The 26,470-nt window shown below is 44.9% G+C and overlaps 1 protein-coding gene across 1 annotated transcript; it reads left to right on the plus strand.

Annotated features, from left to right (window-relative positions):
- Positions 1-3,559: 3,559 nt before the first annotated feature.
- Positions 3,560-26,299, plus strand: LOC125296993 (E3 ubiquitin-protein ligase DTX1-like). The gene is given in 10 exon segments (XM_048247122.1): positions 3,560-4,407; positions 4,644-4,858; positions 12,091-12,427; positions 12,524-13,282; positions 23,066-23,289; positions 23,469-23,530; positions 23,806-23,869; positions 23,872-24,125; positions 24,317-24,406; positions 24,721-26,299. Coding segments are annotated over 10 exon segments (2,232 nt in total). The 5' UTR covers positions 3,560-4,405; the 3' UTR covers positions 24,946-26,299.
- The last annotated feature ends 171 nt before the right edge of the window (positions 26,300-26,470 follow it).

Below are 26,470 nucleotides of genomic sequence, written 5' to 3' on the forward strand. Positions count from 1 at the left end.
AATAAAATGTCTCGACCCAGCTGGCCCCTCCTATAAAATAATCCTGGCTACGCCCCTGCACACACACATACGCAGAGTGTTAACGTAAAACCTGCATTCCTGCAGTCTGCTTCTTCCTTACTGCCCATCTGACTATCTGCTGCTCTTTCTCACCTTCTCTCATCCCTGACAGTCGGATGCCTGTTCATGCACCTTATCAAAATTGTGCGATTCTTCAAACCAAGATATTAAATTAGTGTTGAGAACTGGCTTTCTTTCTAGTCCTTAACCGATGCATGAGATGCGTTCACAAAACTAGCACAATTCACGGATTGTGGTTTCGACATTTCACATTTTTTAAATAACAGCCTACAAACCAGGATAGATGCTACTATGCTTGTCCATGGCGACTGCTGATAGCACACCACGGCACCTTTGCCTCATGAAAGGTGCTATAGAGATCAAATTTGAAGTAAAAAAATAAACAAATAATAATTAGTTAAGAGCTTTCATCCTAAATGACAATCTGTGGATATTCGGACACACAAGAATCATACTCGGACCCTCTGCATGAGAGCCATAATCTTTGCTAACTACTGATCTCAGCTGTACGCATTTTCAGTAGAGTCGCAAGCACTCATTTTTCCTCAGGAAGCTCTAACAGAGAGAGAGCAGCGAGCGTGCAGTTAGGCAAGAAGATAGGTTGACAGACTAGTTAGTCATCAAATTAGTTCATGCAGCCATAGTTAGATGTTTGGATTGGCTTTGGGGCTTTTGCTGATTTATCGCAGACACTGCACTGTTCTCATACCTCCATTTGAATTGACTGGAAGTTTTTGACTGAAAGGATGAAAATGAAAGAAGGACAGTGTGTGCGTGTGAGTGTGTACAGGCTCTTTGGTAGGGCTACGGTCATAATCTAATAACAATAATAAACAGCTTCACTTTATTTCTTTGTTTTTACAACTCTTACCATGTGGATGTATTAATGTGATGAGCAGTTGTGAACTGATAACACATTAGGATAAAAACATTATTTTCCCATAAAGTCCTGTTATTGCTATAGGCCTTGGTCTTCTAAATCATAACATATTTTTAAGCGGGTGGCTTTGAGTTGAGAATACGCCCTCTTTGTGACGAGCAGACCACAAACTGCAAACTGGCAACATAACACACTCCACCCTGACCTCATATGGGTGTTGTCTATGGCTTTACTTGTTTGAACATATATAATTGTATGTTGCAAAACACGCCCATTATATTGTCAAATTTTGCAGACAGCTTCACTGTTTTAGGAGATAAAGATGCATTAGTCTATCTGTCAGATATCAACCAAAGTGTCCTTGCCATACTCTGGCTGCATGTTGAAAGGCTTCATCACAGCCTGGTGAAAATGCACAGTTCTCTTGAAGAAATGAATGTCTATAGAGTAATAATGGTCAGTGAAAAAAACTGCAAAAATGTTTCCATTCTCTCTATAACAAAGTTTTTCTATGGATCGAAATGGTTATAACACTAACAACCGTTTTGAAATTGGGTTTATTTATTCTAGAGCTTGACAACAGTAAATATTGTACATATTTTCTTATATTATTATTTACCCTAGCTCCCATGTACCCTTCATTGTTAATGTAAAGAGGATCTAATTCAAATTTTTACACAAGGCAGTTGCTGTGGTATAGGACAGGGCAAGGACCTGCTGTTGCTAAACTTCTCTATGTGAGACCGGTGAGGTTTTGTTAACGGTTACGCCTTGCATGTACACGACGCCGGCAGTTTAGGAGACTGAAACCGATAGCTTTTGAAACCGGCTTCCGAAGTGGGAACTTTTGAAACCGCCGGCTAACTTTCGCCGTGTAGACGCCTGTCGGCAAAGATCCTTGATTACTAGCTCCGCTTTAACCCTCTCTGCTGTAGGTGCGAAGCCGGCAACTTCATGACGACATAGCCCCACCTCTCAACTCAGCCACGGCACTCGACCTGACATGTTTCTTGTCAAAACAAACCAAACCATTTATTTATCATATTAAAATGATTTTCTTTCCCCTGTCATGATTTATGTGCACAATGTAGCCTATCAGCCTTTAGTGGCTAAGTTAGAAGCACACGTTAGCTTAACTTAGTTAAACATTAGCTTACTGCATGTTAGTGTTTTCTCCAGTGGTGCTCAGACCTAATGCAATGCGTAGGCTAAGCATTTGAAATTTCACATAGCAGTCACATACCTTGAAAATGAACTTTATTAGTTTAACAGTTGAATTGAAAACCGAATTGTCTGTTTTTTGTCGCGATTCACGCGAATTTATCGTGAAGCTTCTGCACAGCGGCGCCATCCACTGGTCTGGCATATGCATTACAGCACATTTAGCCGGTTACACCTCTGTGTACACGCGAGGTTTTTTCTTGCCGGAGTCGTTAAAGGTGTGAAAGCGGTAAGAGAAAATCCACCCGGCGGTGTCGTGTAAACGGCCTCTGAAACTGCCAGACTTTCCCAAAATGTCTTCTGTCATTTTATCCAGCTAAACTGATGTCACACTCTGCCACTCTGTCTCTTCAGCTGAACTGCCCAGAGTATATTAAGAGTGTGTTAAGAGCTGCAAAATGTTTTCCTGCTTGCATGCACACTGCATCCAGAGGCGGTCACCATATTAAACTATGGATCAGAAAGGTTTTCTTTACAAGATCTTTCAAATTTCACATCTAAGCAGTATCAAACTCAACACTACTCTCTTGTGCTCTTGTGTCAAAACAATGGTTCAAGAGATATGCAAAGAACAGAGACAGCCATTCAGACATGATGTTCCTTGCTTTTTAGATATTGGGAAGACAAAATGGCTCTATAGCCTAGTCTTCTTTTTAATTGCTGGCATTAATGGCATCCTAGAGGACTCTCTTGAAAGCCATCCACACCTACTTGCAGAACCAACATCCATTTTGATGATCATATTGTTTTAGGCCTTAATTTGATATCAAGTGGTCTTGATTTTTTAAATTATTTTTTTAAATCTCATTTGTTTCCTTGTTACTTTGTTGGGCTTATGTTTGTAGTTGCAGTCAGTAGCCTACATCAGACGCTATTTTGACACTTGCCTCAGTGTTAGTTATAGGTCCATGTCCCTACTAGCTATGGATTCAGTGAGGGGACAGGTCAGCCCCTAGCTGGGGGCTTGGTGGATGCTTGTGATTGGTTTGCCAACATTTGTTCTGGCAAGGGGAGGCTAGGGCATTGCAAGGGTCTTTGCTGAATTCTCACTTTAGTCTAGGACGGATGCCGTTCGAGAACACATGTTGATACTTTTTGGAACTCAGAGATGTTGATACTGCCAACAAGAGCCATGCGGGGGGGTTGCAGGAATCACTCAAAGCATCGGTGCGCTTTTGACTAAACTTGACCTTTATTGGGGACAACGATGTTCTGACTGACTGCAGTGGAGCAAGTGGATTAATACTCATTTATGGAGCGAGATGAAGGATTTACAGTGACAACGACTGAGTGAGTGGTGTGGTCAGGTCGTCCAGACCAGAAGAACCAACCAACGCACCACTTATTAAAGTAAGTCGCAACTGGTGTATTTTATGCGCGTTTGAGGCAGTAGATACAACAGAACGATTTTCTTTTGTTTTAATCTTGGCAACATTGTAGCCTTCAGTACCAGCTGTAGCTATATCCGAATGTTGTTAGACACTGTAACAGTAGCCTAGCCTAATCTTTTAGGCCTGTAAAAGGTGATCATATAGGCTACAGTGTCAGGTCATGCTAACTATAACATTCACTTCAATGTGTGTCTCTCTGTGTGTGTGTGTGTGTGTGTTTCGGCGAACCTTCCGTGCAGATTTTATCCATGAATTGAGGTTGTTTTAAAAGTTGCCCAGGATACCAAAGGATACAAATGGACATTTTAGGCTGTATCTTTTTCACAAAGGTTACCTAAAGCGTTAATGATAAATATATTAATCGATCTTAGGAAACACAGCTCCTTTAGTCATATGGCCACTTCAGTCACAATCTGGCTGGAACGTACGTCTTCGACCGGTCGGACCGGTTTCTTAACGTTGTTGTGAAAGATCAAGAGTGACTCGCACAGACTAGAATTATTAGTGTGTTTGCGGTGTAGGGTATCGTTTTCGAACATCTGCGTACGCAACGCCCCGAACGAGTAGCCCCCAGATTCCTGCCCGGTCCGAGTGAAAGCAGGCGTTTCACTTCGTACTCTCCCATTCTAGGCTGTGTACAAATTGTAGCCAAGTCAAGAGAAGGAATACATCGTCGATTCAGTACTGTGAAGCAGCTTATTCGTTCTGTTCAGCTCGATTCGGTATTGATAGTGTGCTGAAGTGATCAGTTACACTACGATGGAAGTGGGACGGAGGTTCCAGACCTTATGCTGCTGCGTCTTCTCGGGTTAGCTATCTGAAAGCTGATCAAATGTGAGTACATGAATATGATATCAAATAAACTAAGGCGAGTATTCTGTAGTTAGGAGAACTTGTAGCCCTCCAATTGCAACTAAAACGCCTAACGTAAAGCTTAACTGTAGGGGTCTGTTCGATTTAAGCTAAATGATAATCAATGCCTATGCAAATTTCCAACATGACAACTGCTGTCCATAAAGTAGCAGCTTTACAGAAATCAGACATGTAACCTAATGTGTTGGTGTTTTTAGGGACACGATGTTACTGGCCTCTGCCGTGGTCGTCTGGGAATGGCTCAACGAACACGGACGGTGGCGTCCCTACAGCCCAGCCGTGTCTCACCATATCGAGGCGGTGATACGAAGCGATCCTCGGGGCGGCAGCGTTGTGCTAGGCCAAGTCGACAACCGCCTCTCGCCGTATATTATAGATCTGCAATCCATGCATCAGTTCCGACAAGATACGGGTAAGTGGCTCGTGTCCAATGACTCTCTATCCTCTTTGTAGGTAACCAATGTAAAATTACAGTGGGTGCATGAATGCATTTATCTCTATCTGTAATGACAGGAAGAAAGTGTGAGTGTGGGTGTGTGAGAGTGAAAGTGAAAACTGATTTTACAAATGATAGGAGGCTCCTGTCAATGATAGTCAAAAGTTGGCGTGAAATAGCTCTCAGACAGATAAGTGTGTTGCACTAGAGTGGGTTGCATACTAGAGTGCTACATTCAAATTACCACCAATATAGAAACAATGCAGCTGTTCATTGTGGTTGAATTGTGGGGAGAGTATTGAGGACAGCTTTGAAAGAGAGAGAGACAGTGGAAAGAGAGAGAGTGAGAGGTAAATTACACATTTCAAGATGTGATCAGAGAACCATATGGCAGTTCACAACTTCGCTGACCATTATTTAGTCCAGTTCTGGCTCCAAAAGACAAGAGCAGAGTGAGAGGGATCACATATGTGGGTATGGAAGGTTTGGGACTCTGATTAGGAGTTTTTTGGGAGTATGACAGGTCAGGGAGCCTCCTCATTTGTTTCACTGGTAAAGGGAGAGAATAGATGTTGACGGCTTTGTGGAGGATTATTGCAGGAGAAAGCAAGTGAAGCAGGCAGACATGGTAAGGGGAGGAGTTGTGCAGTTGCAAATGATCAGACCAACAAAGCAGTTTGGTGATCACCGCAATTTGCCAAGTATTTTCTCCTCCATCTTCTTTTGTTCAAATAGAAGGTGAATTCTGTGGAGGAGTGGTATGAGACTATGAATGTAACAAAGGACAAAGGTTTTTCTGGGCCACTTTCCACAGAATATGACACTTTTTCTGCTATTGCAGAAATGAGTTATCATGGATTATAGTGCTGTCATACTGGAGCTAGTTATGTATGCTAAATGGGAGTGGAGAAGTGGGAGTGTTGCTACATTCATTTTCTCCTCTTTCTGCTAAAGGTATCTTGACTAAAAGCTGATCAATTAAATGGGACACTCAACAGATTCAAGTCAAAATGAAAAAAGAAGCTTGCTAAAATGTTCAAAAGTGAATGTGAAAGGCTTAAACCCCAAGTTCCAAAAAGTTTTTCTTGATGTAACCAAAGGCAGGATTCACCTTCCACACTCCCTAGTCTGTGGGATACAAATCATTTTCTGAGTCGTCTGGTTGTCATCATCAGAGATACGTCCAGGGTTTAGCAGGTGTCATTGCTTATTTAAGAGATAGAGAATTATGAAATGTATTTCCTTTTTTATTTATTAATTGTTTTACTCTATTTACCGTGACACAAATGGGTGATTTTTTTCCCTTTTGGTATAATAAGTTAAAATACATTAAACTGAAAAAGACACTAAGTAAGGCTTTGGTTGCTGACATAGGCATAGCAGTATGCTGATCTTTTACTTTTATTGGCATTATCTTTTGCCTTATTTGCACTTGCTGTAACAGTGGACTCTGTTCAGAGGCATTTCAGAATCTTGTGACCAAAAAGGTTACGGCTTTTGTGAATGGCGTCACTTTGGCCCTCTGACCGGACTATTAAATGCCATACAAGTCAACAGACACACACTCATTCTCTTAGGCAGGCACACATATGGCTCAGCACTGAATTGATTTCACTTGGAGAATTTAAGACTTACTTTTTACAGCTTTGTCACAGTGCTTGTCCATGTTCCCACAGATGAGGTTATGATGATGTCCTTTCTCTAGGGAAATGCTGAATCAAACAGTCATGCACACTCACACCCACACCCACACACACACACACACACACACACACACACACTCACACACTCACAGACACACAGCCTTTGTGACTGACTGCACAGGAGTGGGGGGAGACAGCTGCTGTCTGAGTCCTTCCACTACCCCAGCTGGTCTGGCTAAACAAGACACGTTCCCAAACACTTACAAAGCTGGGGGTTGTAGGGCAGGGGTCAAGGGGTCGCTTGGTGCTTGGAGAGAGGTAAGGAGGCCATGAGCTCACACACACACACATCTCTCTCTCTCACACATACACCTATACACACACAGTCACACACACGTTGAAACACATGTTGCAGAATGGATGAGGTCTTATCAAAGAGGTTACACCCTGTGGAGAAAGAAAGAGTGAGTGTCCTTGTGTGTGTGTGCGTGTGAGTGAGTGAGTGTGAGTGTCCTTGTGTGTGTGTGTGTGTGTGTGAGTGAGTGAGTGTGAGTGTCCTTGTGTGTGTGTGTGTGTGAGTGTGAGAGGGATAGAGAGAAAGACAGTGTAGCCTTTTCCAAGTTAAAAAAGTACCAGACCAGAAAAGAAGAAAAACATCCACATACGCCATGCAGGAGGGAGGTGTAGTTGCAGTTGATGGAGAAAACTTCAGTGGAAGAGAATGAATGGTGAGTCAGAAAACAGCAGAAAGAGGGACAAGGCCGGTGTTGGGGGTGGGGGTGTTTTCTCCCTGCTGGTTGTGCAACAGGCGGGGTAGAGTTTCATCAGCCGGCCTAAGGGCCCCCTGGGCCCTGTCATTCATAGTGTGTTTCCCAACGCAAGCCAGAGATTAGGAGCTCAGGCTTTTCTCCGGGGAGACGAGCACACAGGGCTGGATTGTGTGGCTCTCGGCCTGATGACTCTCATGTGACCGGGTAAAAAGTGGTCAGGGGGAGAGAGGGAGGAAGAGGAGGAGGGGGGCTTTGTTTTTAAACTTTCCTTGCAATAATTCCCCCTCTCTGTCTTCCCCCCGTCTCTCTCTTGCCTGTTTGTTTTTTGGGCATTTAGTTTTCTTCCTATCCCTGCAGTCAGTTTCTACACAATAGCCCAACTTATGATGTTGCAAGGAAGCACAAGCTATGTTCTGTGCAGGTTAGTCTTTGTGGGTGTAATGTGTGTGGAGAGAGGAGGATAGGGCATAGAGTTCTGTCCAGACAAGAGAGGACAAAGCAGTGAAGGAGCTCGTTGTGGAACTGGGAGGAGAGCATTGGGGGTATATTTGTTTTAAGACAACAGACCCCCTCATCCCCCGACAAACCCATACCCCCACAACCTTCCACCCATCCCCCCAGCAACCTTCCTGCCATTGTCGGTCTCTCCCCCTATCCTGCTCATATGAGGATCGTGGGGTGAAGATTGCAAGATATACATCAGTGAGGAATGACTCATAAAATGTGATTGAGGTAGAGTTGCATAGAAAGCAAAAGTGTGTGTGTACGTGAGAGTAGGGGAGTGAGAGGGAGAGCAGATCTGCAAGATTTGCATTTGTGGTGGTGTTGTGCAGCATGTTCAAAGAAGCAGAGAAGAAAAGAAAGAAGCAGAGAATTTGAAGCGGGTTTCTGAAGGTCAGAGTACAAACAGGAAGCCGTCCACGGCTAAGCATTTTAGTCCGCAGGCAAAGTAGTCGCAGTTATTGTATCCATATTGAGTTGATGATATGGAATACCTTAAGGCCCTGCTACAGCCTGTTTGACCATAGATTTGGGCGGTGCTGTCCGTGGGCAGCTTTTTGACCCATTAACCTGAGCATCTCTCTCATGGGAGCGTGTTGATTCTCCCAGCCAGTGTGTGTGAGAGAGAGTCCAAGAGGGGGAGAGGAACGGAGGCGGAGGAGGTCCAAAGAGGCAAGAGGAGTAACAATAGACCAGATGGACATCCCCTCCTCCCTACACACACACCTGCTTTAGCACTTTGTGCTGACTCTGAGGTCCTGGGATCCTGAAGTTAATCTCACTCTAACTTGCGCAATCCACCGTCTCTTATCAAACATTTAAAAACTTAATTGTCCTAAATCAAAGGCCAAAACAAACAAAGCAATGGTATTGGAGTAAAAACCTTGGGTACACAGCAAAAGAGTCCATTCTTTATCATCCAAAACAGGATTCCTCCCATTATTGTGATGGTGTTGTGGCACCAGAAGAAATATTACAACACAATATTATTCGAGGCCGGAACTAGTGGGCCACCTTGAAGTTTAATGAATTTGTTAGTGGTCAAAAGTCTGTACCCTTAGTCTGTAGCACGCTGTTAGTAGTGTACACACACTCCAGTTGTGTTGCTCTTTATCATTGGTGTGTGATGTGGACATGACCATCTGTTCAATTTCTGAATGTGAAACTGATGACAATGATGTTTGACCTTAGACCTCTATCATTTAAGATCTCTGCATCAGTTTTCATTCGAGGCTTAAGTTTCTCTTTCCACAGACATCAACATTATTGGTGGGAAATACTGTAAAGGGCATAGTTAATGTATTCTGCATGTGATAACCACTTTTACAGCTGAGCCAATTGGTTTTAAATGCCAAATGAAAAGGAGAGAGCAGAAAACAATGGTTTTAGCATTGCTTCTGTGGCAGGGTTGAGTTAGTAACACTGCTGTGAGACATTGTAAGGTTTATGTTTCAGATGCTTTATTGTAACAGGTTGATTGCATCAGGCCGGTCGGTAAGAGTCTGTGGCCCAGGTCTTTGCTGTGTGTGCCACATCGGCTGACCAGTTGACAAGTTTGCAGCCAGTTCGTCATGCTTAATTTGCGCTAGAGCTGTTTCTGAGAAGCACTACACTTGCCCTGATTGGCTGTTCAGCTTGCCTACCTTTTGCCAAGAAGCGCAGTGTAATCATCAGACATGTCTTGTGGAGATCAGTTCTGTCAGTTAGTGTTTTGCCTCTGTAGGGTCGGACAAAATGATTCTTCTTTTCTGTTATCTTACTTCTTTCTGTATTTCACAATCAAAAGACCAAGGGTGGACAACGCCAGTGACATCTGCAACTTCTTATCAGACACAATCTCAACTGGAGAGTTATAGCATACATATAGCATGTGTATGTACAGTTTTTTTCAACTGCTTACACACAAAATCTTTGCTTGTCACACACTTTTCTAAACATGTCTTTCAAATGCCATAACACCACACCAAATTTGCAAAACCATACACTAATTCTCAGTGTTTGACCTTAGTTTTCAATTTCCTGAAAAGCTTACATTTTGCCAAATACCACACACCATTTTCTACCTAACATACAAAAATCTAACAGGACGTTTTCCAAACACAGAACTACATGTTCTTCTGGTAGTCATTGTAGTTTGCTTCCTTTTTTCTTTTTGGCTGTAAAATACTGTATTCACAACAGCACATTATTTGGGAAAATCAATATTGAATTCAATATTGGTTACATGTTTACTGTGTATTTCTGTAGATGACTTTCACTCTTATATGGAAATATGCATAGAAGCCCATGAAAGACAGAAGAGCTTTAGGTTTTGAGCAACAGTGTGTACATGATGTATCCAAAATGTCATATTATGACAAAAGTGTTTATAATGTGAGGCGAATATTTGCTTTAGAGATGTGTTTGTCACATTTTGAATGTTGTGTGTCATTTTGCTGGAGATTTATGGCATTTTGCATTTTCTGTGAGCAATTGTGTGTTGTGTGTGTAGAGTTTTAAAAAATAGACACTGAGCTTTGAATATATGTGTAAAAGTTGTAAAAAAAACTGTAGTATGAAACCATCTGTGGTGAATGAGAGTAGTGGGGAAATGGTGCAGTCTGTGTTGTGTACATAGGATATGTGCACCTGTGTTCTATATCATTCAGGCACGGAATATATTATGTGCTAGTTGGCTGTTGGCAGTAGTAGTCTGTATGGTGCATTTGAGGGCAACTTTTTTGGTCCAACACAAGACAACTCAATCGTTAGCCTTTATTGCTGCTGTTAAAACATGCTATCATGAGAATGGGGAAACCATGACTACATGCAGTTGGCACATGGCGGACTCTGTTGTCCACCATTGTATTTTTCTCAAGGTGCTTTCAGATTAATTAACATGGATAATGGATAAGGAATCAGTATCATTCCCATGACAACAGTAGTGTTATTCAGTGTTATGTGGGCGTGGCCAAGTCAACTTGTCAGCTTGATGGTGGAAAGCGGGATGTCTTGGCTCGGAGTGGTTGAAAGTGCGCATGTTATAATTCAGTTGTGAGGACGCCTTTTGTTATGAGGTGTTTAGTCGCCTTTGGTGTCCACACTGTGTTTACCTTTGTGAGTACCTGCTATTCAAGGCAGGCTGGGCCTCACCCCCCCCCATCCTCTTATTCTGTGACCCAGGACCCCTCCCACTCCCTGGTGAGTCTGACAAGGCCTTTGTGCTGCTAATGACAGGAATACAAAGATTGCTCTACTGCACAAAGACCTGAAGAGTCTCAGGTACAATGGAGTCTCAGCAGGAAGTGATTATTGTCTGTGGAGGAAGTTGATCAGCAGAAAACATGTACAATGCAAGGTGATCAAAGGACATCAAGACATCCGATAAATCCGACAATCTCTTTAGATGGGAATCTTTAGGGACTGAACTATTCGAGCCTCACACTTTGGTTTTTGCACACTTTTTTTTATTTTAATTCCACAAAATGGTATGTGGAGCAGAATTTGGATTAACCAGGTCATTATACACTGTTTTAAATGCCAGGAAAACATTTCATGTGTGCCCCACTTGGGTTAAATAAAGTACACAATGCTTTCCATTGTGAAGTGTATCTCAAAGGGAACCGTATCAGTGAGAGCTTTTCGGGTCTCCAGCCTTGAGACAGCCCAATCCTCTTTAGTGCACAGAAGACTCTTGGCTTTTAGCCTTTTGAGGCTTTCTCCCTCAATGCCAATGTGCCACTGCCTGATAATGCCAGGCAGGCATCCCCTTGAAATGTCCTTTTGTCTAGCTATATTGGCATTGATTGAATAAACATACTGCCCATCTCCCCCTGGTGACAGCCTAGGTTGTGTATTGGAGGGTCTCTATGCCCGCTTCTGAGGAGTGCCAAGCTCCCCACACTCCCATGAGGAGATAGACGCAGTCTAATTTTCCAGTAACACTTTTTTGGATTCACTGTCAGAGAGTACTGAGTGTGGAACAGCTGAGTATTCTTAAACATGGTGGTGTTATGTGAACTGATGCATTTATTTCCCTGATCCTGATTACTCCAGACTGAGATGTTTGCTATACTACTCTCTCCTAATCTTTCTGTAGTTAATAATGCATGTGGTACAATCACAAAGTACCCCTTCTCAGCCAAGTTCTCACTGGCACACCAGGATCCCTCCGTCACATATCCTCGACAGGTTATTTGACAGTTATTTAAGGTTTTGCATTATTTGTGTCTGTTCCTCATGTTTTTTTTTAATACATATTCTTTACAAGTCTGAACTCATCTCCAGTTGTTCTTCTTTCTTTGTCTCTGTACAGGCACATTGAGACCAGTACGACGCAGCTTCTATGACCCCACGTCAGCGCCGGGCCAGGGTTGGTTGTGGGAGTGGGAGAATGACACCGGCTCCTGGACGACGTACGACATGGAAGTCGGCATCGCCATCCAGGCGGCGCGGGACCGTAACCAACCCTGGCTGGACCTGGCGCCGCTGGGGTTTTGCTACCTCATCGATTTCCAGAGCATGACGCAGATCAACCGGCAGACGCAACGGTGCAGACGCATCCAGCGGCGCTCGGACATGGCCTACCCTCTCGTGTCTGGCCCGCTCCCCAAATCGGCCCAAGGAGGCTGGGCCACCTCAGGCACAGGGGGGGGGAGTGGAGCAGGAGGTGAAGCTATAACAGGGGGTGGTGGTGGGGGTGGTGGGGGTACAGGGGCAGGACCTGGTGCTGGGGGCTCAACGGGGATGCTCTTAGGTGTTGGGGTGTCTGGTGTCACCCTGTCCAGTGGGGGACACAATGGCGGTAGCAGCAGTAATGGGAGTGTTGTGTATCCCAGCAGTACGGTCTCCATGTCCTCCCTAGCCTCTCTAGGTCAGCCTTGTGCCTGTCAGCAGTGTATGCTTGTCATGAGTGTCAAAGCCAATGCTATGGCGGCATCGCACACTTTGGGCCGCAAGCCCTCGCAGTCCAAGCCGTCCCTGAGCCCTAAAGGTACAGCCGCAGGTACTTCTGGTTCCGCCGGTACGAACTCGAACTCGTACTCGCACACTCTTCCACACGCACTCTCGTACGCCTCCTCAGCGAGGACTCTCTCCCCGCGCAGAAGCGCGGCCGCGTTCGCCCACTCCATTTCCCTGCTCGCTTCCGGCACTGCCACGCTGTCTGTCTCCAACCGACCACCTCCGCCACCTCTGCCCCCACCCCAGCCACCCACACCAGCCAATCAGCAGCAGCTCCAAGGCACGTCTTCCACACCTGGCCCCCCTCCTTCTTCCTCCCCCTCCACCACTTCGACGCCATCGGTGCCCACTGCCACGCTCATCACTACGGCGACCACCACCACCTCTTCGTCCTCACCTCTTCCTTTGCCTTCACCTGCCGTGCCCGCGCAGCGCTCCGCCGCCTGTGCCGCCCCACTGCCGCCCCGTGCCAGCTTGGCAGGCCTCAGCCGTCCTGCCCTGCAACGCATTGCCATGGCACAGTCGCGGGCACTTATTGCCTCAGGGTGAGTTACCACACAACCACACAATGCTCTTTTTCCATCTATTGTTCAGTGTGTATTGCACTCAGATGTTACTGATACACATATGAAGCTGTTCCGCTGAACTGTTTGGCTGAACTGAAAGTTGTTACTATGCCGTTGGGGCCTTGGGGGCCTTTGTGTGGCCTTGTGTGGCCTTGTCTGCAACAGTGGTATCACCAGTGCTTTGTTTTTAGTCTTGTTCTCAGTGACGTAGACTCCAAGGTCTTCTTACCCAACTTCAACCCAGTCAAGGAAAACACTTCTGATTTGAATTTTTAATTACCTACAAAAGTATTCCACACTAATTCAACCCAATTGTGATAAAACAGACTAATAGGGCAGCAGTTCCATTTCTGCTCTGTGGTAAACTGTATACCCTCACATTATTTTTCTGGGTTTTGTTGCCATTTCATACAAAATCTTGCAACCTGAGATGTTTATGTCAGACTAATAGAAAAAATAAATGGATCAATGATTTTAAATTGAAGTTTGATGGCCATGCAAATTACGGGAGTTTTCCGGGAGAAATAACAAACTGGGAGGGTGCCGGGAGATGACCTTGAAATATGGGAGAACCCGGGAAAAACGGGAGTGTTGACAGGTATGGTGGTCACACTGCCAACCAAGCTTTCCTGTCTGGCTGATTTTATCAGTGGTGGTTGAAGTGACAGCAGCAAGTGGTGAGGGAAAGCAAAACACATTTTCATTTTTCTTTCTCTGTGTCTGTAAGGTGGTAACCATAAAGGTTGGAGGGATATTCAAAAATACCTGTGGTGTGAAACTGTACTGTAATGTTTAAACAACTTTGCATAATTTGAGTGTGATCCAGTAGTAATTCGGCATAAAACAGTTTTAGTTTCTGGTTGGAACCCCACTGATAGTGCTGTGTGGCAGTTTTGTGGGGTTTCCAGCGTCTGATTCAAACACTGGATGCTCATCACAGCATTGCAGCATTTATCACTTGCATTGTGATGGCATTCCCTAGTGCTTGGTTTCAGTCCAGATCATTTCATGTGGTGCGTTCTCCGTGAGGGTTTTTAAGTGGTTCTTCTTGTGTCTGGGCTGTTGGTCTTTGTTTCCATTTCCTGTCATGTGTTTTGAGTTAGTCAGCGCGAGTCTGGGTAATCCCATTTGTTCACTCTGTCATCCAGATGACAGTGTCAAGGACTGGATCAGTTCCTCTTGCAAGGATGTGGCCAGCTATCAGAGATAGATGTTTTTGTGTTTGTGCAAGTGTGGTGTATTTTAAAAAAAAGCATGTGTGTGGCTGGTACTGTGTGTGCATGTGCACGTGTGTGTGTGTGTGTGTGTGTGTGTGCCTGTGTGTGTGTGTGTGTGTGTGTGTGTGTCTGGCTGTCTTTCTGTGTGTGTGACGGTATGTGTGTGATAGCTTTCCATGGAATCATGGTTTAAATCTGTGTGTGTGAGCGTGCATGTGGGGGAGGGGGGGATGCATGTGTTGGAGTGTGTTTCTCACACTGCTAAATCATTCAGTGTGTGTCAGCCATCTGGGAACAGAGAGGGAAGCGTTTGTAGCAGAGTGGAGGAATGAGAGTACGGGGACTGTGAGGGAATGAGGGAGAGGAGAGCCTTGGGGACGAGGGTGGTGGAGGGGGGGTTGATGGGGGTCAGAACCTCCCTCCGTCTCTAGGAGCACCCCCAACCCCACGCACCCCACCCTCCTGTCTACCCTGTCTCCCAGGCTTCACTGAGTTTGGATAAGGGGGTGGGGTTTGGCCAGGGGATGGGGATAGGGGTGCTCCTCAGCCCCTTTGTGTGCTTGTGGTGGGTTTCCATGACAACTTTTGTTGGCATGCCGGCAAGCCCTAGTTGGCATTAGCAACACAATGCCGCCCTGCTGGCAGAGTGGGTTGCATGTGTGTGTGTGTGTGTGTGTGTGTGTGTGTGTGTGTGTGTGTGAGCAGTTGTAAATTGCGAAGACAAAGAGGGTCCAATCATTATTGTCAGGATCTGTCTCAGTCTGTCTTGAGGCATTTGTGAAGTAGTTTTGCAAAGAGAATTGCAGGAGACGAGATGGAGTCTGAGTGGAGTGTGTGTTTCTAGTCTGTGTGTGTGCAGAGTGGGTTGCGTGTGTGTGTGTGTGTGTGTGTGTGTGTGTGTGTGTGTGTGTGTGTGCGCGTGTGTGTTCCTAGTCTGTGTGTGTGTTTCTTGTGTGTGTGTGTGTGTGTGTGTGTGTGTGTGTGTGTGTGTGTGTGCATGCATGGCTGAGAGGGGGTGGCGTCTGAGCCTGGCCAGGCAGACAGAGACGCTGTCCACCCTGAGAGGGAGACAAGGGAAGGCCCAGACAAAAGAGCGACTGGGAGATCTGGAGAGAGATTGATCGCACACTGATGCGAGAAGCACTGGACTCCCCCAACTCTCCCCCATGGGGAGCGTGTGGGAGAGACGGGCCATAGGTGAGGCAGGAAAAAGAGGAAAAGAAAACAAGAGAGCAGGGAAAGGAGAACGGTGTGAAAGCGCCAGGCCAGACTCTGGAAATAGTCTGTTAGCAGGTGTCAATCAGAGAGCGGCGTTCACGTAGAGAGACACACATGGGCTCGGGGCTTCACACAGAACGACCTCGTAGGCAGAAAGGAGCACATGCTGAGTGAGTAAATATTGACCTTCCAGTGCGGCTGTGTGATGGAATGTGCTCTCTGTTTTCTCAGCGAGTGTGAGAAATGGACAAAGGAAAAGTGAAATGGGGAGGGGAGTTGTGAGAGGAAATTGAGATAGAACTAAAAAAAAGCAGGTAGACCTTAGAGTAGATGAGAGTGGAGAGGGAAGCAGAAAGTGTATGATTAATTGTGGGGTCTGGAGATTCCATTCCAGACTTTGTTTTGGTGTTCAACAAGTCCATGGAAATGACCTTGTCTGCCTGCTGGAGGGAGCTGCTGCACAGATTTACACACACACACACACACACACACACACACACACACACACACACACACACACACACACACACACACACACACACACACACACACACACACACACACACACACACACGCACGCACACGCACGCAGGCGCAGCTATCGTCATACTGAAGGCTATAGTCCCAAAGTCATAGCATCTGCCTCATCCATGGCCGCTGTGGCCAGTATTGCCAGTATTACCGTGGCTATACTACATTTCAATGTAGTAATACTACTGCTTACTTGGTAATACTAGTTTTCATACATGACATTACCTAAGATTACACTCAGTAGGCTAAACATCACACACTGCTGCTGCTGGACTGTGCCAATAGCTGATGACTTGGTGAACAGTATTTTTCCTAATACCGTGGTTATCGTGGTTAATAGCCAATGGCAATTGCTTTAAAAAAATAAAATAAAACATTTATTTCACTCATCTCGCTGAAATGATCGTAGATTGTGGCCTGTTGCGCAAAGAAATGAATCTGCATCTCTGTTAACCAAAAGCTAGTTTTCCTAACATCTCCATTGTTGACATGAAATATGTCTCCATATTGTCAAGCAGTGAAGTGATAACATTATTTAGGTAGCCAATGTTCTTGTCACCGGAGTCAGTAAGAGGTAACCAAGACAGGCCCTGCTTGCTCTGTTAGATATTTCTGTCCCTCCCAAACTGGTGTATTTAACAGGCAGAATTTTAAAAAAAAAAAAATCTCAGGGAAGAAGCCCCCAGACCCCCCCTTTTATGATACCTCTTACAAAATAGGCTAGTTGTGAAGTCTAGTTAGCTGTAGTGGATATACTGTGGTGTAGTAGTTAGCTGTAGTGGGTATACTGTGATCACCCTGAAATGTTAATACGTATCCTTGCCTATTTTAAGTGGGTATACTGAGATGGTGATGCTTTTTAAGTTGGTATACTGCGTAGTCCTGCGTATCACATAGACTCCACCGCTGAAACAACGTTCCTCTAGCTCTTGTGAAGTATGAACTTCTACAACACTGCCTACATGGTAGTATAAGATTGGAGTGTTATGTAATGGCAATCACAAAGAAAATAGGTAGGCTTCCTGCATGACCCATTCTGAATGAATTGTCTCCGATATAACAAATGCAACACATTGGGCTTGGCAAATACTACTTTCACACAAGTGATGGCACCCCTGGCCTCATCACAGAACCATGACACTATCCTCAACAGCAATTCAGTTTTTAGAGATTTAGTGTTGTGGGTATGAGTGTGCGTCCATGTGTGAATATGCTCTTGTTAGGTTGAGTGTTGTAGTGTCCCTTTGTGATTGATCAAAATCATGACCCTGGATTTCACCTCGCTCAGATGACCATCTGGACACAGAAAAAGCAAAACAGATAAAAGGAGTGAGTGAGTGAGTGAGTGAGTGAGAGAGAGAACTGAGAAACAAGGGCGGCTGTCATGGAGTGTGGAGGCTCAGGGTGGGGCCGGTGAGTCAGGGTCTCGGGGGTCAGGCACTCCCTAGGAAACCCAGACGCCACCCTTGTTCTTCAGTCCCGTCTTTTTCACTCAGAAACATTAGAGACACCGGTAGTGCTACAGCAGGTGTAATCGTTCTGCTTAAGCTGGAGGCTGTGACTGTGTGTGTGTGTGTGTGTGTGTGTGTGTGTGTGTGTGTGTGTGTGTGTGTGTGTGTTTGGGTGTGTGTGCAAGACATGTAACAAGTGCAGTGAGGTGTGATGTGTGTCCCACCCTGTGAAATTTACATTTTTCACTTCACTGCAAGAAGGGGAAATAATTACTTAATTAACAGCAATTATCAGTGGAGGTGCCAAGGTAGGTGAGAACCCAGCTGAAAGGAAGAAAGAAAGAACAAAAGACAATATCAAAGATCATGAAGATCTAAGATCTCAAAGATAATAATGGCTTAGAAAAAACAGTTGTGTTAAGTGTTTGGGAAATTAGGATGTGGGAGATTTCGCCTGTCGAAATGGGCATGGTGAGCTAACTAATGGCTTGTTTTTTGGTTTAAATGAAATGGCATAATTGTGTTGGTTAGAGTTTTTGTGTGTGTTCTTTTAAATAGTTTTCCATGTAGTAGAGGGTATATAACTTAGTGATAACATTTATGTTATTATCAGGCAATGCAATGAGTGGATTGTTGAGGTATAACGGCAGCTACAAACCAAGAGTTGATATAGTTAGAGAGGTATAACGGCAGCTACAAACCAAGAGTTGATATAGTTGAACACTTCAGGGTTCGTGCTGTAGTGCTAATTTTGCATGTTGCAATATAAAATTGAGGAACCTATGACGCTTGCCAAGATCAGTGAGTGAGTAATGAATGAGGTTTTATTTGACTCAGGGGTAATCTCACCGGTTTACTGCGTGTATTTGTGTATGTGAAGATCCATGGTGTGCACGTGTTGGATTAAGGGTTTTGCCATCGTACTGTTCAACCATATGCTTGAGCTCTGAGTCCATTAACAGATAACAAACCTACATGTCAGGGGTCACATGTGACAGCTCATCAGCTGCTGCTCATTCACTAATGAATCTGAGTGTCATTCATAGCAGAGAGCAGGTAATGTGCCAAAGTTACACAGAAACTCTTACAAATGGGTTGTTCAGATACTACATAACCAGAGTGTTTTTTACTTTTATTTGGTTAAGTTGTCCTTAACCTTGCTCCCGTAATGTGGTTAATGTAGTATATTCAGAATGAGTCTATATTAGTGGGGACATGAGACCTCAGGGCCACATTACACATTTTAATGGCCCTTGACAGGAAAAAGGTGCTGCACCTGTAACCTGTAGTGTCTGTCTATCTGTCAATGGGGCATCTGAGAAGTATGTTAATGCTGTCTGGATTAGCAGTGTATCAAACATGACTTAACATTCTCCACAGTCTGCCACTAGTGTCTGGCCCTATCCCATCGCCGTGCTGCTAACACAGTTGTGCATTAGATTAGCTGGGTATTAATACAGTTGATTAAGCCCTCACTCTGTTAGCCTCCCTGCTGGTTCCCTCTCACAGGAAGCTGTCCTTTCACAGCCTCACATGGCAGATGGTTGGCCTTGGTCTTGGTTCTGTTGGAGTTGGGTAATTATAGAGTAAGCTGGAGTTGTGCTGATTCATGTAAACGGACCTATTCAAGTGATTCTAGGTTCTGTTTCCCCATTCGTGCAAGGTAAAGGTTCTCTTTAATCTCTGTGATTAAAAATAAGGTCCTCAACCTAAGAATAGACATACACTCACACATGCATTCTCTGAGAACAGAACACTGTCAAAAAGGCCCTGACTCTGAACTGGAAACAAACAAAGTGGAGACAGCCTTTCCCCCAAACAATGACAAAATACTGCGTGGAGTTTGTCGGGGAGCACTGAATGGAGGGGTGAGCTACCTCTCTGGTGTGTTTTGTTTGGTCTTTAGTTCAAATATAATGCAAGTTGCTTTGGGGGAAAGTGCATGGCAAGAAACCTATTAAACATAAACAAACACAACGTCATCCAGTGCCCTACTTTTAATTCATAATACCAGTTAGGGCCAAAGTATCAGCTGGGTAGTTTCTCTCTTTCCCTTTCCGCCAGACTATAAAAAAAAACCCGTCAATGTGGCATCAGAGTATTAATGAAATTGTTTTCCATTACATCCCCAGCATGCTGTAATGATGATTATCCCTATAATCTCTGTTGTTGGCTCAATATCTAATCCATTTACCCCCTCCCCTACTCCAGTTAGGCCGAGTGCAAATGCAGACTGAATTCTGCCCTGTTGTTTAACTGGTCACGGGCATCACTAAAACCCTTTTCGGGGGGATATAACTGTGACCCCACTATAGAGAGTCAGACACTAGCCACTGGGTCAGGGGCTTGAACATAACTCAACAATTTGTCTAATTGTGTCTTAAAAGTCACTGCTTCACTACTTTGTTGGCTCACGCTGTCTGTTCTGTTTTTTTCTCTGTTAAAAGGCTTTTGAGGAGATTCACTGAAACGTATAATTCCCTTTTGAAAAGCAGGGTGATAAAAAGATGTGGAGCTCTTGTGAGGTATTTGACCACTGATGTTTAAAGACCCAGTTGGTCTCCTTTGTCGCACAGATGTTGTCAGTATCTTGTCAGATGGTCTGTCTTTTTCACAACATCTTTAAATAGATTTTCCTCGATCTTTGATAAGTTCATTGAATAGGGCTAAGTCTAAATGAACGTGAAGCCTAAAGTGGGTCCAATTGTTGGCAGCGTTCGTCACATGAACATATGATGTGTAGGTAATCCCAGGCAGGTGCGAAGCGTCACTGCTGTAAGGTAGGTCAGCAGGTGGATTAGAGGTATAAGAGACTGACCAGACGCACTGGTAAACACATCATCGTGAAGTCACCACCAGAGAGGAGCTCACTGAGACACAACAGCAGGGAATCTCCATAGCGAAGGAAAGAAAGAGATAAAACACTAGTGTGAGTGCTAGAATACAGGACAAGGCAATCCAAGAACACCTGGGTCTCTCTAGAACGGGAGAGTTTCTTGTCTGTTTGTTTGTGACTGGGCAAACACAACGAGTGATCACAAAGGAATCCATTCTTGAGCTGTTTTTTCCCAGCGTGAGGGCTGGTGTCTTTGGAGGCATATTTTATCTCAACTCCTTAATTGTTTTGGGGTTTTTTTTTTCGCTCCGAATTGCCTCCAGGAGGAAAGATGACAGTCATCAGGCCATTCCAGTGAGTATTGACCCACAGCCTCTGTGGACCATTCACATCACTCATTACACCTCCAATAGGCCTCATCACAGAGCACAAACAGCAGTGCTGAGAGTGGCCATGGAATATTGATGAAAGGTTGAGATGATTTGTGGTTTGTGCCTCGAGGAGAGCTGATTGCAATGGCCGGTGTTGTTTTAAGATTACCTCGGACTAGCACTTAGGTAGTCTGTCTGACTGTGATAAGAAGATTGTTGTGGGTTGTTTGTTGGTTTGTAGTCAGAAGCAATAGAAGAAGAGGAAGTAGTTAGAGTTAGGAGGTAATGCAGAAATTAAACAGTGAAAAAACAACTAAACATAAATGTTAATTGTAGTTGTGAGCTGAGCCGAGTCATGTGTGTGGTGTGTGTGTGTGTTGTGTATGTGTTTAAACAAGAATCATTGAGCAACACAGCTGAAAGATTAGAAGGTAAGATATTCCATTTGGTGACTAGTGTGCCTTGAAATAATAATAATATAAATACTCTTAGTTTTTCCACAGTTGATACCTGTTTCACAGTGTTACATTAAAGTGTAACTCCAGCAAAAATTGACCCCAGGGTGTTTTTCTGCATTAATACACCGTGAAATAAGCCGTGGAGACAGTATTTTTTGTTGATCAACCTCTATAGAGCTTGCTCCGGTATACGCTATAGCCTCAAATCGCAAACAGTGTATTAGCTAAGGGCCATGACCGAAACGCTTCCCAATTTTTTTAACCAGCAATATTGTTCAAAACAGCACCAAACCTCGTCAGTAGCTCGCTCAGGGTCCCTACACATAAACACAGTATCGCAAGGATTCGTTGTACTGTCACGTTTGGTTAATCTATTATTCATGCTGGGGTTGGAGGAGCTGGTAGGGGGACAGTTGGTAAGTGTTCTTAACAGTCTTCTGTAATAAACTCTGGGTTCGCTAACTATGTTGTTGGTGCTTCGTTTTATGTGTAGGGACCCTGAGCAAGCTACTAATGAGGTTTGGTGCGGTTTTCAACAATATTACTGGTTAAATGCTATTTGGGAAGCGTTTCTCTCATGGCCCTTAACTAATCCACTGTTTGCGATTTGGGGCTATAGCATATACCAGAGCAAGCTCTGTAATGGTTGATCAACAAAAAATACTGTCTCCATGGCTTATTTGATGTGTTTTAATACAGAAAAACACCCTGGGGTCAATTTTCACTGGAGTTACACTTTAACTAGTCCACCAAGGAACATCTCCCCCCTTCAGTAGTTGACATCAATGCTTGTGCCAAGCATCCTGGTTTAATGTCTAAGGGGACAAGCCAAGATTCGTCTGTCTGTGGTTAGCAGATCGAGTGCCAGAGGTCAGGCAGTCTCTGCATGTCCATAAGATGTACTACATTTGGCATTGGCACTACCAGGACGGAGGGAGAGGATGGCAGGAGCGAGGCTGAAGAGAGATTAGAGATCACAGGTCAAGGCTGCGACATTTGGACACGTGTCACTTGAGCACCTTGGTGGCAATGTGCCAGGATATCTGTGTGTGTGTGTGTGTGAGAGAAACATCGGACTTAAACCGAGATAGGTCGGGTTATCCTGGGTGCCACCTGACAAGATTGCTCTAATGCTTGTTGGCTGCGTGGGAACTCCTGATGGTGGAATACACGTGGAGGTGTATGTGAGGTGAATCCTTGAATGTGGAAAGGCTTTGCGGGCCTGAATGAGCGTCTGGTGACACGAGAAGAGATGGCACAGACCAAGCTTAGACTAAGACCTAATTCATGTGTGTCACACAGCATGGGCTACAGCCCTAATACATTAACCACACATGATTCTACTCACAGACATACTGCTACCTGCTGTAATGTACTACTTTACCCTTGAAAATAGACCTAATATTACCTCGGCTGAAGGTGTGATGGGTTGTGAGACTTACAACCCCCAATGCACACACACTATTTCACCACCACCACACACACACAATTAATATGACTTTTTTATACTCTTTAATTTATTCCTTAAAGTTGAGCTGGCTCTTGAGCACAAGAAATGGTATTACTGATAAATCCTTTTATGAGTACATGACAATACACTTGAACTTGATCTCCAAGTCCAGCCAATCTGCGAGTCCCATGCTGCATGTTGGTAACACGACTGTCTGTTTGCTTTGGCAGGGTGCCCACGGTGCCGGTGAAGAACCTGAGCGGCGCCAGCCCGGTGCACCCGGCGCTGGCGGGCATCACAGGGATCCTGATGAGCGCCGCCGCTCTGCCTGTGTGCCTCACGCGCCCGCCCAGGCTGGTGCTGCACCCGCCGCCCGTCAGTAAGAGCGACATCAAGCCCATCCCTGGCCTCGGCCACTGCTGCCGCAAGACCACCAAGAAGCAGGCTCGCAAGGGTGGGTGCTAAGCGACCATAAATACACCAACACACACACTCACACACACACTCACTCATACACACACACCACACACATTGTCCTCACACATACCTTCATAAATGTGCATGCTCCACATTTTTTTACATACACACCGGTACACCATCTGTCAGTGTGTTGACATTGCTCCAATGTCACAGGCAAGACCCCAGAGGAAGTGGTGAAGCGCTACCTGCAGAAGGTCCGGAACACCCCTGAGGAGGTGAGAACGTTTTGCTTTACTAATGTCTGGTGTCACAAGGTCACAAAGGTCAACCACAAAAGGGGTATCCAAAAGTTGATGTGCAGGTGGTTTCAGGGATCTTAACAGCTTATAGTCATGTGGCCTGATAGTTTATGTCAAATAGAAGTTTTTTTTTTAATTAAGTTGTGTTTTGTTGTTGTTTATGGTGACACATTGTTGTAGTTTATTCTCATTATAATACGCTTTAATGAGGTTTGTGGGAAATAAGGCTGTTCTCTCCTGTCCTTCAACAGGACTGCACCATCTGTATGGAGGCTCTCGGGGGTCCGTCCGGCTACAAAGGCCCCGGAGTCGGGGGATCTCTCGGGGAGAGTCAGTGGGCCGTCTGGCCCAGTGTGGCCACCAGTACCACGTCCAGTGCCTGGTGGCCATGTACAACAATGGCAATAAAGATGGCAGCCTCCAGTGTCCAACGTGTAAGACCATTTACGGGGTGAAGACGGGAAACCAGCCGCCTGGCAAGATGGAGTACCACGTCATCCCGCACTCCCTGCCAGGGCACCCCGACTGCAAGACCATCCGCATCATCTACAACATCCCCCCAGGCATCCAGGTCAGGCCCTGTAAAATCACACGCATCTCAGACATTTATGTACTATTGTATGCACAGACATCTGTGAGTGACAGTTTGTTGACAGTGTTCTGCAAACTAAGAGATGAGCTCTCGTGTGTAATTGACTCCCTCATCCTCTACCTTTTGGACATTTTCAGTGTTGACTGATTCTGTTCCCTGTTGTGTTTTAGGGACCTGAGCACCCAAACCCAGGCAAACCTTTCACCGCAAGAGGCTTCCCTCGTCACTGCTATCTCCCTGACAGCGAGAAGGGGCGCAAGGTATGTTCAGTCCTTTACATGAATTTTGTCCAAATCAGGGCCCTGAGACCCCTAGACCTGTGATGAAATCATTGCACTTTTTACACATTACATTACGCTGTAGTGCAGAGTTTTTTAAAGAAAGTATATTTTTTACCTCTCATAGCCCATGCATTTCTCAAAAAGAAAAAAAGAAACTTTCAGCAATCTCTGGCTTAGGTCCTAGGTCTAAAGCCAGTGTGTGGTATTACCCATCCCACTAAGAGTATGTAGAATGCTTTGGATGCGTAGTATTGTCTGTGCCCAATGTGTGATTCTCACCCTCCCCTCCTCAGGTGCTGCGGCTGCTACTGGTGGCATGGGACCGGCGTTTGATCTTCTCCGTGGGCACGTCCAGCACCACTGGCGAGTCCGATACCGTCATCTGGAATGAGGTCCACCACAAGACCGAGTTTGGCTCCAACCTCACAGGCCACGGGTACCCTGACCCTGGCTACCTGGACAATGTTTTGGAAGAGCTGAAAGCCCAGGGCATCACAGAGGACGAGATCCAGCAGTGATGAGGAACAGAGGGAGAGAGGGCAGGGTGAAGCACAGAAGAGAAACCCTGCCAGAGCTTCAGATGCTGGGGGAGAGAGGACATGGGGGAGGGGGGGGGGGGGGCACTGGAGGGCTGCCAGGCTGTGAGAGTGAACATGGAGACGGAGAGGAATGAAGTCCCTTGCTGCAGTGACATGCAGAATGTGAATATGACTTAATCTGACTTATAAAAGCTAAAACTGTGTGCGATGCTCCCAGGTACAGACAGTATCGCCGACTAAACCTTAGGTATGAAGTACATAAAGCATTGGCATTAAAGAGATACTATTTGTTTTATTATTATTATTATTATTATTATTATTACATTAATTAACACACTGATGCTAACCCAGAGATGTGAGTAAAGAGGCTTTAGAGTGAGAGGGAAAGGAAAGAACAGATGGAGAAAAGATTCCCTGAGCAGGGAAAAGATGGGACATGGAAGGAAGAAAGAAAGAACAGATCAGAGAGGGAGGTGGAGTGGAACTCCGAGAGGAGATGAAGTAGATGAAAAGAATGATAAAAGGTGGTCTATGAATGTAGTTTCTAACCTAGGGGATAGGACTTTTTCTTTCTTAGCAAAATCCAAAATATTGAGGCTGTTTGGTGGAGTGCTTGCATGTGGGGCTTGGATTTGAGGATGTGCAACATACTTATGGTGGGATGGCTGGTATTCAGTGCTTGTTCGAATTTTGACTCTCTGGCGCCCTCAAGTGTCTCAAAAACATTCCATGTGGGAGAGGTACATTTTACTACAAATACCTTTGTCAGTATCTCTGTTGTTTAATATCATGCAATGCATTAGTTACATCATGTACTTACATTACTTTTATGTATTACTTTTGTACAGGTTATGTATGATGATGTGTTCTTTTTACTTTTGTACTCACAATATTTTGGGACTGTGGTGGCACTCCACACCCAAGTGTTGTGCCATGGATACGAATTTTTCCTATTTGAGTGGATGGTGGCTCTGCCTCCATTTGTGTCTTTGTGTTGAGACATGTAAATTAACAGCCTCTTTTGCTTGTCAAGGGGAGGTGATAAGGTGATCAATGATTGCTGCCCCTGGTATAAGACAATACAAAAGACAAAAAAAGCTAGCAAGAACTTCCGATTGAACAGAATATGGTGTCAAGTGTGGAGCAACCAGTAGGATCATCCAGGTCAAGACCACTGTGTGGGCAGTTGTAGCAAAAATGTATTTCCTCAAATAAGTCACTTGAGAAGAAACCCCCGTCCCTCCTTGCTGAAAGTACATAACCGGGCATTATAATTTTTGTATTACCCATGAGGGTGATGTTCTAGTGCCATATGAATATTAATGATGCACCCCCCAACTTGTTTTTGGTTGCTCCCATTACCCTATTACCTGTCCAGTCTCTTGAGTTGGGTCTATGACCATGATCTATGTGGAGTGTGACCTGGTGTACGGGCAAGAGTGTGTGTGAATGAGTGAGTTGGTGTGAGTGTATACTTTAGTATGTGAACATGCACGAGTGAGTC

The sequence above is a fragment of the Alosa alosa genome, chromosome 1 (genome assembly GCF_017589495.1).
Source record: "Alosa alosa isolate M-15738 ecotype Scorff River chromosome 1, AALO_Geno_1.1, whole genome shotgun sequence".
In the NCBI taxonomy this organism is placed as follows: Eukaryota; Metazoa; Chordata; class Actinopteri; order Clupeiformes; family Clupeidae; genus Alosa; species Alosa alosa.